Here is a 17,481-nt window from a genome sequence, read left to right on the forward strand (position 1 = left end):
ACTGGATGAAATCAGGAGGGGACTATAGGAATGCCATCCATCTGTCTGTCCATACTCAAAAAGTATTCAAGCTAGGTTCATAAAACTTGGTATGTGAATAGAGGGCAATATGTAGATTATGCACGTACATGACAGATGCTTGTAGGTCATAGGTCAAGGTCACTATTGAAGGTCAAGTAAAAATTGTCTGCTCCATAAATTTTATATGCATTGATGGATTATCTTAATGCTACACACAAATGTTCCCCATGATGAGACAATGTGTCAGCACATGATCTATACTTGTTGGTTAAAGGTCAAGGTCACTGTTTAAGGTCAAGTAAAAATTTGTTTCCACTCCATAACCTTTAATTGCATTGAAGGAATTTTTATAACTACACAGAAATGTTCCCCATGATTAGACTATGTGTCGCGCACATGACCCATGGTTGTCAGTCAAAGGTCAGGGTCACTATTGAAGGTCAAGTAAAATTGTTTCTGCTCCATAACTTTTATGTGCGTGGATGGATTATCTTAGTACTGCACGCAAATGTTCCCCCGTGATGAATGTGTCGCGTACATGATTTATGCTTGTAGGTCAAGGTCACTATTGAAATTTAAGTAAAAAAAGTTTTTGTTTCTTATCTCCTAAATGCATTGAAGCATTTTAAGTCCTAACACTGTTGCCAACAATGAACACTAACAAAGTTTTCCAAGGGTAGGGGACTTCTGTATTGCAACTGCAATACTTGGTCACTTGTTGCATCTGGTGTTCACTAGGTGAAAGATAATTCAGTCTTACAATGAACCAAACAGATATCCTCTATATAACTAAAGTTGAGCGATATTGAAAGATTTTAAAATGATTTTGTAAAAATAATGTGTTTAAAGTGTCCTGCAAATTACGTCATAAATTGAAAGATCGATGTCATTAGGTCATTTTAAGGGATAATTTTTCAAGAATGGAGACTTTGGCAATGAATTTGGACAAATGTTTACGATAAGATGGTAAGGTGTTAAATACATTTTCAACATAACATGTTTGAAGGGCAGATAAAAAAGTTTTGTGTCTGATTTTTTTTTTACTTTGTGCTTGTAGAAGTGTGATTTTTTTATTTTTCAGATTCTACATCACATTTTTTGACATTGCCCGGAATGATTGTGGATACAGTGGCACAACATTTGCTTAAAATTTGACCCAGAAAGATGTGTGCAGGCAGTGCCATACATGTAGTATTTCTTTATTCTCTTAATTTGCCATTATTACCAATAAGTCTGTTTTGAAGAACAACAGATTTTTTTGCTTCTTGCTTATTGACTTAACAGTTTTCAGATATCTTTGCTGTTTTGGAAGTTTTGAAATTTGACATAAACTATCCAAGTGGACATAGGTTTTGTACAGAACTCTTAAGTATTATATCTTTGAAACATATTTACTAGAGAACAAGAAATCTTCCAACTGTGCAATAACATGTGACTGTTTGAAAACAATATCAGAACTGTAAGTAAGTGATAATCAAGTTGTATAAGCTATTAACTGAAATCCGTCATTTATATGACTGGAAAATTGTTGAAAATGACGTTAAACCTGAACACACAGACACACACATTAACTGTAAGGTCCCTGTCTGTTTAAATGTAAAACTCTGAAAATTGTTACCAAGTTGTGTTTATTTCTGCATGGGCTCCAGCCGATAAAGCATAGCTTATATAGGCTATGCTTGGAATATGAAACGTAACTTTTGTCTTAATTCTTCATATTCTGACTAGAGAAATTTCAATGAAACTTTTGACAAGAAGTTTACTGCTGATGATTTTTTTTAAGGTATTGGTTCCACAAATAAGCAAGTTTTATGTAACAGTGCTATTAGATATATCAAATATTGATGCCTGGTAAGCTCATATAATTTTGGTATCATTTAAGTGTTTTGTCAACTGAAAAAGAAAATATAAATTACATGACAAAAATATGTTATATATATATATTTTTTTTCTCTTTTACTTTGTAGTTTTCAATGATTCTTCAGCAGAAATCCAGTTATTACAGTGTAAGATTGACCATTTCACAGTCAAAAAACATGACTGTAGTGATTCGTGCATATTATTATGGTCATCTTATTTACTAATTCTTGTTCAGCTCACACAACTCTTTCAAATGATACCAAAAAACATGGGGTCACCAGGCCTCGAAATGTTACCTATTTGTGCATCTGATACCTAATAAAAAAGGAAAAAGAAAAAAATGGTGAAATGCAGTAAACAAAGAAATTGATGACAAATGTTTACCTTCAATTAAAGTCTGACTTTGTCATTGATAAAAAGTATATAATTTTACACCAGAATTATCACTGGCTAAAATGGTTCAATATTGTTACAGATTTTATGGTTTTAAACCTGGATTTTCACTGCGTCAGTTTTATCATTTAAATCTATTTCCATGTACCTTGTGTGATATGCTTCTTATTATATAAATATCATTCAGCTTATGGCTTTATTCAATGCATTTATCGGCCTGCATGAATTTGGAAACCTGACGTTAAGAATTAAAACTGGAAAAATACTACTGTTTGCAGATCAAATTGCCCTTTCACATTTTTTGACATCAAAAGAGTTACACGTTTACGTCACAAAAGCAGTGAAGCTGAAGCTATATTTAGAGTAATCCTGACAAGTTGACCCCGCCCAATTCGCTAGCTTTTTCCATATTCACCTTGTCGCTTTAAAGAGTTGAATGCGTCCTTTCTTTATATCTGACACACACACAAAGCGCAAGCTCTGACTCTACCATAGTAATCATGTCTTAAAATAGGCTCAGTATCCAAATACATACCTTGTAACTTTTATCTATTGAAAAGAGGTACAATAACTTGAATATAATGGATACGTTGTTTAAAAAGTAAAATCCTTATATTTCAACTATGTCCAAATGGGAACAGCGTTTTATATTTGTTTTGACAATTATTATCCACGAGGGAAAATATTTGCGTCTATAGTAATTTCCTGCCACAACATTGTTATACAAAACTAGTTTTTGTTGCGTAATAATAATTAGTAAGTGACCTTATAACGGAGATTTAATGTAACACAACACCTGTAATTGTGATATCCATAAAACTGATAACTGATAAAACTCCTGCAGAATGCATCATAAAGTCTTGGATATCGCTTTATGTCAATGCTTTGGTCCGATTACCATATCAGTTAAACCTATTTTAGTCAGTATATTGTATCTGCCGAAGAGGTTGATAGATTCATCTTAAAAATGTTCCATATTAACTATCGCAAATCTAAGTCCATTATATATTTTTTTTGGTTAAGGCCTAGACTGTTGTTTTTTTCCTTGTTTTGTGTGTGTGGTGGGGGGGGGGGGGAATCTTCAGTCTGATCCTTTATATGTATGTGAATTTATCTGTTATTTGTTTGAAGGGTTTAATGTCCATCTTTTAAGCACAATCTCAGTTATTTACAGACAGGCAGTTGATAAGCCTTGTCTTCGTTCTTGGGAAGAACCATTTCTAGACTCACATATTCCGTAAGAAATTATTTACTTTTAACTAAAGACCTTCATTCAATAATTGGTTACAGCGACCACTTTACATTAAATTAAATTATGAAAGCTAAACGTGAGATACAATATTTGAAAGAAAAGTCTGCAGCAAAAGGCACTGAAATTTAGGCAAGACAATGCCTATAATGTATTAGAGGTGTCCGTTATTTTTCACATCCACGCGACCTAAATGTAGTGTGCATTCATTTAAGATTTAAATGACAATTATCATATCTTTTACTTTCCGGTCGAACAGGCATAAATCAACTATTCTCAGTCATGCGGCCAACGTAAACAAGTTCATTCAGTGTATGCGTAAAATTAATCTTACCTCATATCAGAAAAAATGTTTACTGAAAGGGCGGAGTTACCTGTACAGACGAGGTCCAAAAATAGCTTCAGCATTGCTGCTTTTGTGACATAAAGGTAAAATAATATCGATTTAAAAAAAGGCCAATGGGCAATTTGATCTGCAAACAGTAGTATATATTTTCTTTCTTTGAAGTGAAAGTTTCTTTGTAGATGAGTATTTCAATGAATGGTGCTTATGCTGAAAATAAATATTGTAGTCATTGTTTTTCTGTGCAAATATTGTATTGTGTACATTATGTAGTGATTCAGTTTCTTTGAAGAAATGATTATTTTCAGCTGGTACTGATACTTACATAATATTTAAGTTGATGTTACTATCAACTCTGTGAGTCTAGCAGGGCGTCAAGTTACCTATATTTACCTATATTTTAGCCCTCTACCTATAATAACCTATAAAATCCTATATTTTGCCAAAATACCTATAAATACCTATAATCTGGAAATTTTGTGGTAAGCAAGGAATACAAAGGTCATTCAAACCATTAAAAAAGAAGTAATTCTATGATAATTAAATTTATAAATATGCTGTTACCTTTTAGGCATTGAAATTTGTATTCCTTTCAGGTGTAGCGACTCTGCCAAGCCCAGCTTTAGGAAAGCTTTAAGTAATGGAAGTTCTTTTTTCAATTGGAATATTTTCCATTTCTTAAAGCTTTCATGTATAAAAATGTGAATAGGAAATGCACATGTTTTTATTTTGTTTTCAGAATAAACAAGCCTTAATGTTTCATAATTAAGCCGCATAATGCCTGCTAATAAGAGTCAGTTTCGAGATAGGTGGCTATCAGAAGTAGATGGCAATGGACATGAACTGAAATTATGGTGTGTCAAGGGGAAGAGTGACTCTTATGGTCACTGTACATTGTGCAAAACTGACATAAAGTGTGATAATGCTGGACTGAGACAAATTCTTCAACATGCAATAGGCACTCAACACAAGAAATTCCCTGTTAAACTGATTTGAGTACCAGTATTGGTAAAGTTTTGTCTGTTGGTGAATTAATAGTTTATTATGAAAGTAAGATATATGTCGAAATGTTATTTGTTTAAAATCATAAAAGTAGCCACTTTTTCTGTTCCTGTGTATTTTATGTTTAATAAAAGAGAGTGCTGGTAGGTGGTGGAGGAGGATAAAACACTTGTCTGACTTGTTTTCTTCATTATAAGCAACCTATATAATCCTATATTTCTGGCCCCCAAATACCTATATTTCAGGATCCTACCTATATTTTTGACTCCCAAAAGCACTTGACGCCCTGGTCTAGAGTTATTGGGTGTTTGAAACGTGCCTATCACTGACACCAAGTCTGTAAACTATCCATACACAAAGTCAAAAGTATTGTAATATAAAATATTGATTACAATAAAGATAGAAGTTTTGAAAATTATCGTTAAAAATAAAATAAAGAAATGTTACTGAGCACTGAGAGAGATTTTTATTGAAAGGATATGTGTCAAATTTTGAATCAAAACTTGCTGAATTGATATAAATATTTTGAGTTAGATCTGTGTGAAAGGCCATGCTCTGAAGAACCAGGAAGTGGTCTTCATATGCAGGTGTTCTAATTCATGGGTTAAAATACACTGCAGATGCTAAAATAGAAATGAAACAAATAGGCTTTAAATGTAGGAGGTCTGTGTTTAAAGGTGATCTTTAAAACATTTTGACTCTGCGTTATGAATGGATAATCAAGTTGTGTATCAGTACCCAGTACACTACTGACACTACAGGCAAACTGTGTTGTAAAGACCATCTTTGGCCACAACTTGAAAAACTGTTTTTAAAAGCTAATAGTTCCTCTTCCTGTTTAACATTTACCTGTGCTGAGACACCACCTGTCAACAAAGACCATTTTTTTACCATTTCCCAAGGGTGGTCTTTATGGACAAGTTTTACTGTATATTTTAATTATTTCTGTTAAAGACAGTTAGTGTATTCTGACAAGAGAAATGATAACCAGTTAAAGTGCTAATTATGTCTCCCACACCACTGTTGATTTACCCCTGTCTGTGTGTGTATGTGTCTGTCTGTCTGTGTTTGTGTGTCTGTCACAAATCTTGTCCGCACTCTAAGTCGAACATTTCTCATACGATCTTCACCAAACTTGAACAAAATGTGTTTGCCAATAAGTCCTCAGCAAAGTTCGATAACTAGCCAAATCGGCTCAGGCACTTCGGAATTATGGCCCTTGAATTACTGATTCGAACCAACCAAAACTTACTGAACCACTCGTCTGAACCACTTTGAATCACTAAATCTGAACCAAAACTTACTCCTGAAATGTACTTTTTTTTTACAATTCAGATGATTAGGCAGTTGTGGGCGACATGTGCTTTTCTCAAAAGCAGCTCTATTTTTCATTTGCTTTAAATTGGTCTTTGCTAGATGTTTTTGTTTGCAAGAGCTTATCTTTTAAATTTATGTATAATAATAATAATGATTAAATTACTGGTACTGATGATAAACCCGGACAGATGATAAAGTCGACCACCTTGGAAATATTCAATTGCAAGCGGTCATTTATAAAATTGAACACACCATCTAATAGTTTCCACTTACCACACCAACTGGTGTAAACAAAAACAAAATTGGTAAATATTCTGTATAAATAAATGACTTACATTTATTTGTATAAAAAATATTTATCCAAAATTACTGGAGAAGAGGGTGTTTTTTGCACATGCTCACTGTCGAGACATGAAGGCCTGACATTGGGTCACTTTTCATTACTTGATCAGGAATGACTGTTGCAGCTTTTTGGGGAAAGTTTCAATATAATAATATGAAGAAAATTTTGTTAATGACAAAGTGGTCGAATTTATCATCAGTCAGCGTTCATACAGTCCCCGTTTTACAAACCTCTTTCAGGACCTCACTTCGTGTGAGTTTGCTTACTAAATATAAAATTTGAATTATGTAAAGTTTTCAGCAAATGTTAAGCTTTATATTGATACCAACCATTGATTTCAATTTGCAAAAATAAAAAAGTTACAGGTAAAAAACCTCATTTTCTGTTCGGGTTTATCATCAGTACCAGTACATTTAATTAAATTAATTTGTAATAAACATTTTTGAAAAAGGTCATATATTGTTCTTATTTGCTTTTGATATTAATTTATACAACATTCCTGGCAAAATTAACGAAATGTTATGAAATTATGCAAGTTATAACACTGCAAACTGGATAATTTTTATGTGACATTCGTATTGCCATTTGTATAAAGGATCACATTCGCTTGGTAAAGAACTTGTGCATTCCAGTTTTGGAGATAATGCCGCTTAATATTAATTGTTGAATTTGCATGTCGCTTTGTAAAATGAGTGAAAATAAAACCACTATAATTGATATTACCCAGTCTGCAGTTATTTTAACCTGATTAGTGCTTTATCTAGAGTCCAGTTATTTGTCTTACTCGTACTTAACGGTGAAATGTAGAACTACAATCATGTAAATTGTTTGTACAGCTGAATTTTGTTCACTCAACCTCGGATAATTAGAACGCTACCCTTTGCTCAAACTCATCGTTGGGTCCCAGCAAAATTCCTATTATAATGTATATTTTTCAACAAATTTTGCCCGTCCCGTCGATTTAGAGCGAATAAAGTTAGACTGTATTAATGTTACGTCTCCCAGTAATTTGGGGGAAAATATAGGTTTTTGGCCCAGCTGTCTGTCAAGTCACAAAATAATGTCTGCTCTGTATCTTTCTAACTTATTAACTTAGCACAAATTAGCCAGTGTCTGTCATGTTGGATCAAGGTCGTTTGCTAAAATCAACTGACATACACGCAGAATTTTGTGTCAGCTGTATCTCTCTATGCCCAACATAAAAGCATAGAGGTGTAGTTTTTGCAGTGTCTGTTCATCTGTCCAATCAGCCTTTAGCAGCTATATTTTGTATCCCGAAGTCACATTCAGATTTGATATTTGGTGAGTGTTAGTGTCGACTTATAAAATTTAACTGCAACAATTTTAGTCTAGTTTTCTTGAGCACAAAGTGCTCGGGGGCAGCTATTGTGATCACTCACTGTAAGCCGTCCGACTGTCGTCCACATTTTTCGCCATCTGTCAGTCCACATTTTTCGCCATCTGTCAGTCCACATATTTCGCCATCATTCTGTCAGTCCACATTTTTCTTCAAACAACATCTTCTCTGAAAGCATGTGGTGGAAGTTAATGAAACTTTGCCTAGATGGCCCTTTACCAGACTTGTTCGAACAGTTCCGTCTGGGGTTGTCAGAGCTAAAAATAGAAAAAATTTCAAACTACATCAACTAATTTGCTAGATTGATTTTGAAATAATTTCATGCAAACATTCCTAGGATGACCTTCTACCAATATTGTTAAAAATATTCAGATTCGTCAAAAAGCATGGCCAACAGGAAGTTTTGTCTCTTTTCCCTAAACGTATGTAATGGAAACTTTAAAAATCTTGTTGACAGAAATTGCTGCCCATTTTTTGAATTTTACACAAATGAATGAATATAGTGGAAAATTTAAAATCTTGTCAGAAACTACTGCCTTGGTTTTAAAATAATTTATTACAAATGTTCCTTAGATAACTCTTTGATGTCTGCTTGCCTGATTTCAGAATGATTTTTAGCTCACCTGTCACAAAGTGACAAGGTGAGCTTTTGTGATCGCGCAGCGTCCGTCGTCCGTCCGTGCGTCCGTCCGCTAGTGCGTAAACTTTTGCTTGTGACCACTCTAGAGGTCACATTTTTCATGGGATCTTTATGAAAATTGATCAGAATGTTCATCTTGATGATATCTAGGTCAACTTCGAAACTGGGTCACGTGGGATCAAAAACTAGGTCAGTAGGTCTAAAAATAGAAAAACCTTGTGACCTCTCTAGAGGCCATATATTTCACAAGATCTTCATGAAAATTGGTCAGAATGTTCACCTTGATGATATCTAGGTCAAGTTCGAAACTGGGTCATGTGGGGTCAAAAACTAGGTCAGTAGGTCTAAAAATAGAAAAACCTTGTGACCTCTCTAGAGGCCGTATTTTTCATGAGATCTTCATGAAAATTGGTCAGAATGTTCACCTTGATGATATCTAGGTCAAGTTCGAAACTGGGTTACGTGGGGTCAAAAACTAGGTCATTAGGTCTAAAAATAGAAAAACCTTGTGACCTCTATAGAGGCCATATTTCTCAATGGATCTTCATGAAAATTGGTCAGAACGTTCATCTTGATGATATCTCGGTCAAGTTCGAAACTGGGTCACGGGGGTTAAAAACTAGGTCAGTAGATCTAAAAATAGAAAAACCTTGTGACCTCTCTAGAGGCCATATTTTTCATGAGATCTTCATGAATATTGGTCAGAATGTTCACCTTGATGATATCTAGGTCAAGTTCGAAACTGGGTCACATTGGGTCAAAAACTAGGTCAGTAGGTCTAAAAATAGAAAAACCTTGTGACCTCTCTAGAGGCCATATTTTTCAATGGATCTTCATGAAAATTGGTCAGAATGTTTACCTTGATGATATCTAGGACAAGTTCGAAACTGGGTCACGTGGGGTTAAAAACTAGGTCATTAGATCTAAAAATAGAAAAACCTTGTGACCTCTCTAGAGGCCATATTTTTCATGAGATCTTCATGAATATTGGTCAGAATGTTCACCTTGATGATATTTAGGTCAAATTCGAAACTGGGTCACGTGGGGTCGAAAACTAGGTCAATAGGTCTAAAAATAGAAAAACCTTGTGACCTCTCTAGAGGCCATATATTTCACAAGATCTTCATGAAAATTGGTCAGAATGTTCAGCTTGATGATATCTAGGTCAGGTTCATAACTGGGTCATGTGCGGTCAAAACCTAGGTCAGTAGGTCAAATAATAGAAAAACCTTGTGACCTCTCTAAAGGCCATATTTTTCATGGGATCTGTATGAAAGTTGGTCTGAGTGTTCATCTTGAGGATATCTAGGTCAGGTTCGAAAGTGGGTCACGTGCGGTCAAAAACTAGGTCAGTAGGTCTAAAAATAGAAAAACCTTGTGACCTCTCTAGAGGCCATATATTTCATGAGATCTTCATGAAAATTGGTCAGAATGTTCATCTTGATGATATCTGGGTCAAGTTCGAAAGTGGGTCACATGCCATCAAAAACTAGGTCAGTAGGTCAAAAAATAGAAAAACCTTGTGACCTCTCTAGAGGCCATATATTTCATGGGATCTGTATGAAAGTTAGTCTGAATGTTCATCTTGATGATATCTAGGTCAAGTTTGAAAGTGGGTCACGTACCTTCAAAAACTAGGTCAGTAGGTCAAATAATAGAAAAACCTTGTGACCTCTCTAAAGGCCATATTGTTTATGGGATCTGTATGAAAATTGGTCTGAATGTTCATCTTGATGATATCTAGGTCAAGTTCGAAATTGGGTCAACTGAGGTCAAAAACTAGGTCAGTAGGTCTAAAAATAGAAAAACCTTGTGACCTCTCTAGAGGCCATACTTATGAATGGATCTTCATGAAAATTTGTCAGAATGTTCACCTTGATGATATCTAGGTCAGTTTTGAAACTGGGTCACGTGCCTTAAAAAACTAGGTCAGTAGGTAAAATAATAAAAAAACCTTGTGACCTCTCTAGAGGCCATACTTTTCATGGGATCTGTATGAAGTTTGGTCTGAATGTTCATCTTGATGATATCTAGGTCAAATTTGAAACTGGGTCATCTGCGGTCATAAACTAGGTCAGTAGGTCTAAAATAATTAAAATCTTTTGACCTCTCTAGAGGTCATATTTTTCAATGGATCTTCATGAAAATTGATCTGATGTTCACCTTGATGATATCTAGGTCAGTTTCAAAACTGGGTCACGTGCGGTCAAAAACTAGGCCAGTAGGTATAAAAATAGAAAAACCTTGTGACCTCTCTAGAGGCCATATTTTTCATGAGATCTTCATGAAAATTAGTGAGAATGTTCACCTTGATGATATCTCAGTAAAGTTCAAAACAGGGTCACGTACCTTCGAAAACTAGGTCAATAGGTCAAATAATAGAAAAACCTTGTGACCTCTCTAGAGACCATATTTTTCAATGGATCTTCATGAAAATTGGTCAGAATTTTTATCTTGATAATACCTAGGTCAAGTTCAAAACTAGGTCACTATGTCAAATAATAGAAAAAACGACGTCATGCTCAAAGCTGGGTCATGTGGGAAGAGGTGAGCGATTCAGGACCATCATGGTCCTCTTGTTTTAATACTTATCAAGAGCATAACATTAAAACATTCGGTCTGAAATACATTAAGAATGCACAGTATGTCTATGATTAACATATTAATAAATGCTTCTTTAGTAACATCAGCGATTTTGCAGAAGAATAATCACGTTACTAAGACCGACATCGACAGCATCTTAAAATTACACGGACATTCATAATTAAGCCTAATATCACTTTTTCTAAAAAGTTCTTTAAAACTGCCTGGTAATTAGTACGTGAGAAAACATCGGAGTTACTTCAAACACTACGTGATCCGTCATTAACAATTAGAAATTGTCACCTATGCAATCACGCCAACAATCACATGTATTCAAGTTGATCATACATATGCCGCCTGTCTCGCGGTGTAGTGGAAACGGGCAAAGCTGATTGGCTATACGCGGCTATCGGTGACAAGCGAGTAACTCCGCCCACATATTTTGCTCTCAACAACCTTGTGTATTCGCAGGTTTATGTAATCTATTAATTTTCATTGCGTCTCACTGCAGAAACGTGCACCCGGGGACTCCAAAGCTGCAATAAACACGCGTATTCCGGGACCAATTATGCGTACAGGGACGCCGATTTCGGTGTTTCCGAGAACCCTGAACTGTTATGTGTTATTATGACCTTGACCTTTGACCTACTAGCCTCAAAGGCAAACTTGACCTATATTTTATCATGTTACACCAGTGAACAAAAATTTATGATCCTAGACCCAAGCGTTCTCAAGTTATCATCTGGAAACCGTTTAACTGTTACGAGTCACTGTGACCGTGACCTTTGACCTACTGACCTCAAAGTAAAACTTGACCTGTATTTCATGATGTTACATCTGTGTACCAAAACATATGATCCTAGGCACAAGCATTCTCAAGTTATCATCCGGAAACCATTTAACTGTTCCGAGTCACTGTGACCTTGACCTTTGACCTACAAACCTCAAAGTCGAACTTGACCTGTATTTCATGATGTTACACCTGTGTACCAAAATATATGATCTTAGGCCCAAGCGTTCTCAAGTTATCATCCGGAAACTGTTAACTGTTCAGGGTCACTGTGACCTTGACCTTTGACCTATTGACCCCATATTCGAACTTGACCTGTATTTACTGATGTTACACCTGTGTACCAAAAATTATTCAAATCGGTCAAGCCTTTCATGAGTTATCATACGGAAACCACAAAATCCAACAGACCGACCGACCGCCAAGCTCACTCCTATATACCCCCCAAACTTCGTTTTGTGGGGGTATAATGATGAAAATTAAATTATTCATCCCTAGTGCAAGCAGGGAGCAAACAGAGAGCTTTAAAGACCAATACAGTTAATCCTCAACATATACACCATGGTCATGAAAGCTTAAGATAGGTATTCATGTGCAGCTGGTCTTTATTGATAGGTGAAATAGAACTTGGAAAATGATACTTTAGAAACAATGTCGTCTCTGTTTAGGGGTGTTGTTTTAGCACTGTATTGGTTTTCCTCCAGAAAACTAGAGCTGCTTTTGAGAAAAGTGCATGTCTCCCACAACTGCCTAATCATCTGAATAGTAAAAAAAAAGTACACTTCAGGAGCAAGTTTTGGTTCAGAAAAGTACATTTCACGAGTAAGTTTTGGTTCAGTAATTCAAGGGCCACTCGGTTCAGTAAGTTTTGGTTTAGTGACTCAAAAACCACTCGGTTCAGTAATTTTTGGTTTAGTGATTTAAGGGCCACTCGGTTCAGTAATTCAAGAGCCATAATTCCGAAGTGCCTGGGCCGATTTGGCTAGTTATCGAACTTGGCCAAGGACTTATGGTCAAACACATTTTTTTCAAGTTTGGTGAAGATCGGATGAGAAATGTTCAACTTAGAGTGCAGACAAGATTTGTGACAGACGGACACACAGACAGGAGTAAATCAATATGTCTCCCACCACAGTGGTGTGCGAGACAATTATTATGAAGTTACGCTGTAGCTGGTATTTATCATATAAAACAAACTACTAATTTTTCAGTTTTCTAAATCTTTTAATTATATAATATATTAATATTTTCTTACAAATCAAAACAAGGCTTAGACACTATAAATGTAAAGGTACGTAAAAAAAAAAATGATACTGAGCATCTTTGTAAAAAAACAAAAAAAAAACAGAACATCTCTGTAACATCTTTGAACAGGCACTGTTTACCTTGTGCATAATTTGCAATAGCATTTCACATATTAAAAGTATGAAATAGATGGCCTTAAAGTGACAGTTCATAGTTGTGCTGACATTTCATATGGAATAATATGAAATAACATAAACTTGTCTGCAGTAAGTCAAGATCTATCAGTTGTCTACTGATTTGTCTATTTATCACTATTTGGATGTATACATTGTAGTTTGTTTACAATTGCAACACAAAGTGAAGAGAAAAAAAGCAACAAAACTGAAATGAAAAAGTTGATTTGTTAATACCAGACTACACCTACTGAAGAAATATAAGCTATTTTTTTTATGAAAAATGTAAGAATTATCCAAAACATTTAAGAAGAGTTTTAATGCAATTTTCAGCCTTTTTGGGCTTACCAAATTAATTTATTTACAAGTGGTTTTATAAATTATATGTGTATATTATAATTAATATGATGTTTAAGAAAATATACCAATTTATGTAACTATATATAATAAGCGAAAAAAGCAGCATTAATACATAATCAACACATCTCCATGTTGAAGTGCGCATGGAAAAACAATATTTGTTTTACGTCCCAGAAGATTCTAGCATTTTCATTGGTGAAAAGGTGATTGCATGGTGACCCTCTACATTTCTGTGGAGGGTCAGTAAATTTTCATGTTTTAGGCGAAAAATAAATAGTCAATAAAACAAATCAATTATTAGGTTTGTTAGTGACCCTCCACGGAAATATGTGGGGTCAGCATGATAGATATTGGGACTCGGCTAAGGCCTCGCTCCCCATTTATCATACTGACCCCACATATTTTCGTGGAGGGTCACTAACAAACCCAATAATTAATATTGGCCTTTTCTTAAGTAGGTGCCCTTAGACAATTAAAAAACACACAAACAAAAAAACAGAATGAAGGTAATATCACAACAATGTAGGAAAATTAAGGAATTGGCTGACAATACAAACTCAAGACAGTTTGCAGAGTTCAAGCACCTCAGCAAAACGTATTTTAATTCACCTCAAAGAAGAAAACCTAACTTAGGACTTCTGCTTAAAAATCACTTCAAATTGTAACAGAATTATTATTGTATTTTGTTAAGAGTATCAAAATTCTCTGACATAAAAATGTAAATGCTTTGAAGAATTATTTGTGGTATCTGCTTTTTAAAACTCTGAATCAATGCAATTTTAAACATTAAAAGATTAAGAAAGCTTTTGTAATTTAACAATTGTGACATACAGTGTTTTTGTTGCATAGTAACGTCACAGTTGTTTAACAGGGAACAATTCATGTCATGTGAGAATACAATTATATGAAATGTAAATGACTACAATATGAAAAGCACATATATTATATATGTTATACAATTTTATAGCAAAATCACACCCTGTCATAAATATATATTATCATAACACAAATAAATAACATGCATATATTTCTCATACTGTAAATGGGAAATATTTGTGTGAATTCAGTTTTCTTAAGTTTTCAAGATCTTGGTCCTTCTCAAATTCAAAATATTTTGCATAAATTAAATTTTCATAGCTGCAATGTATTTATTACCACTTGCATTATGTTGAGTTGTCACAAATTCTTGATACAGCGAATAAGTCCAACACAATCAAACAGCAAAATAAAAATCCCGCAGAAGTTTCCCATTGACAGTAAAACTTGAGCCTGAAGACTAGTATATACCGTGAAATCACTAAAACTTGTGCAGGACTAATTTTAGTGGATTTCATCGCCACATCAATCCCCGAAATTAAATTCCAACAAACAAAATGCCCATTTATTCATCTGTGAAAGTTGAAATCTACTAATGCATATCCTTAAGAAACAGCCATAATGGTCAAAATCACAAAATTTCGTACCCACGCAATGTTATGATGTTACAGTAATTTACTGCTGGAAAACCTGTACTGGTACTGATGATAAACCCGAACAGAAAATGAGGTTTTTTACCTGTAACTTTTTTATTTCTGCAAATTGAAATCAATGGTTGGTATCAAAATAAAGCTTAACCTTTGTTGAAAACTTTACATAATTCATATTTATATTTAGCAAAGCAAACTCATACGAAGTGAGGGCCTGAAAGGGGTATGTAAAAAGGGGACTTTATGAACGTTGACTGATGATAAATTCGAACCCTTTGTCATTTACAAAATTTTCTTGGTATTATTATATTGAAACTTTCCCCAAAAAGCTGCAACAGTCATTCCTGATCAATTAATGAAAAGTTAACAAATGTCAGGCCTTCATGTTTCGACAGTGAGCATGCGCAAAAAAACACCCTCTTCCCCAGTAATTTTGGATAAATATTTTTTATACAAATTTATGTAAGTCATTTATTTATACAGAATATTTACCAATTTTGTTTTTGTTTACACCAGTTGGTGTTGTAAGTGGAAACTATTAGATGGTGTGTTCAATTTTATAAATAACCGATTGCAATCGAATATTTCCAAGGTGTTCGACTTTATCACCTGTCCGGGTTTATCATCAGTACCAGTATTTCGTGGGGCTATGAATTCTTGAAATACAACGAACAGGAACTTTAAATTGTTGCGATTAATTTTTCATGGTTCTGCCAATCAAATTAATCCCCCATAAAAATTAATAACTTTGAAATATGCAAGAAAACAGACTTGAAAATACGAAAGCTTTAGGCAAGTAATTGCTGGAAGTTTGACAGTTTCTTGATATGAACCAAAGTCAAGATTGCAATATGAGACTGGTCTTCAAATTAGTTTGCATAATCTTGGGGCCTTAAGTAAAAGAAATAAGTCGTACATTTTTAATTTGTCTTCTTTACATCTTCCTTAGTCAGCTTGATAAGTTTTCTTGTTTCCTTAGTAACAGCAGTGAGGTCATTGATCAGGTTTCTATGCAGTATAGAAGAAGCTGTGAGCACACCTCCATGTAAAGCACCACTGAACCCACAAGTTACGATGTCTTGGCCTAAAAAATATCAATTTTTTCATACACAACAGAGCCGTTTGTAAAACATGTATGCCCCACTTGTATGATGGCTTGTCGGAAAATCTAGGTGTGAAATTTTCAATCTCAAGTAGTACTATCAATCAGACGTCATTTCCAGCTTCAATTTCACTCTTGATTTTGACCTAGAACCTACTGACCCCCACCCCCATCCCACAAAAAGGGGGTCATCTACTGAAACATCCTTTGCAGTTGGACTGCCACAAGTCCAACCATTCTCAATTACTGATCAGAAACTGGTGTATAATGTTGCCTTGACTTTCAACCTACTAACCCCAAAAGCAATGTAGGGATCTACTAACTACAAGCTGTAGGTCATAGTTTTCTGCAGTTACTGGCAGGAAACTGGTTGAATTGTTTAGGTCACTGTGACCTTGATCTTGGACCTACTGACCCCAAAAACAGAAGGAGTCATCTACTTACAACAGGAAATCATCCTTTTAATTTTGACAGCTATACATCCAAGCTTTTTATAGAAATTTATTGGAAACAACATACTGTTTTGCATTCACCATGATCTTGACCTTTTACAAACTAACCCCATAGCTATAGGAGTCATCTACTAACCAATAACCACAGGTACTCATTTTAAAATTTGACAGTCACAGGCTTAAGAACTCTCCAGTTACAGGTTAGAAACAGTTTTCAGTCTAATGAAGTTTGATAGCTGTTTGCCAAAGCAATCTAGTTATTGATCAAAATCAATTTTCAGTCTTGAGGTCATCATGACCCTGACCTACAGACCCCTAGACAAGTGGATGTCATCTAATGACCAAAGGTAATCAGCTTATGAAGTCTGACCCCATTCCCTAAAGCGATGGCTCAAGCTCTTTCCATTTACTGATTGAAAATCAAATGGTCTACAAATGGACTGACCCATCAACATGAGCAAAACAATAAATCACCTCTTCTTCAGTTTTAAAGACCATGTCATTGAAAAGAAATACATACATTCAAAATTCAGTGCTTTTAAAGTTATAAACCTACATCCCTCTTTAAAGATAAATCAGACTTATTTCTTTTTAAACATGATAAACTGCATGATAAATCTATATTGATATTGTCTTATTCCTCGCTGTCTACATTTATTTAAAGTTTATACTATACATTTTATTTAGAGAGGCTAAAATGCCCCCTACTGGCAATGTATAAATTTAAATCATCTTGGTAGATGGTCACCATAGTAAAATGTGTTTGAAATTATTTCAAAATCTTA

The 17,481-nt window shown here is 34.7% G+C and overlaps 2 protein-coding genes across 2 annotated transcripts in view; one reads left to right on the forward strand and one right to left on the reverse strand.

Moving 5' to 3' along the window:
• LOC123534231 (macrophage migration inhibitory factor homolog) overlaps positions 1-7,247 on the forward strand; it is a 39,551-nt gene extending 32,304 nt beyond the window's left edge. Inside the window, exon 4 of the mRNA XM_045316378.2 lies at positions 1,103-7,247. Within this exon, the coding sequence (XP_045172313.2) occupies positions 1,103-1,169 (67 nt within the window). The 3' untranslated portion in view covers positions 1,170-7,247. The remainder of the gene's footprint in view (positions 1-1,102) is intronic.
• A 5,727-nt stretch (positions 7,248-12,974) lies between these two features.
• LOC123534024 (all-trans-retinol 13,14-reductase-like) overlaps positions 12,975-17,481 on the reverse strand; it is a 32,010-nt gene continuing 27,503 nt past the window's right edge. Inside the window, exon 12 of the mRNA XM_045316056.2 lies at positions 12,975-16,226. Coding sequence (XP_045171991.2) covers positions 16,063-16,226 — 164 coding nt within the window. The 3' untranslated portion in view covers positions 12,975-16,062. The remainder of the gene's footprint in view (positions 16,227-17,481) is intronic.

This window comes from Mercenaria mercenaria, chromosome 12 (genome assembly GCF_021730395.1).
Source record: "Mercenaria mercenaria strain notata chromosome 12, MADL_Memer_1, whole genome shotgun sequence".
NCBI classification, from domain to species: Eukaryota; Metazoa; Mollusca; class Bivalvia; order Venerida; family Veneridae; genus Mercenaria; species Mercenaria mercenaria.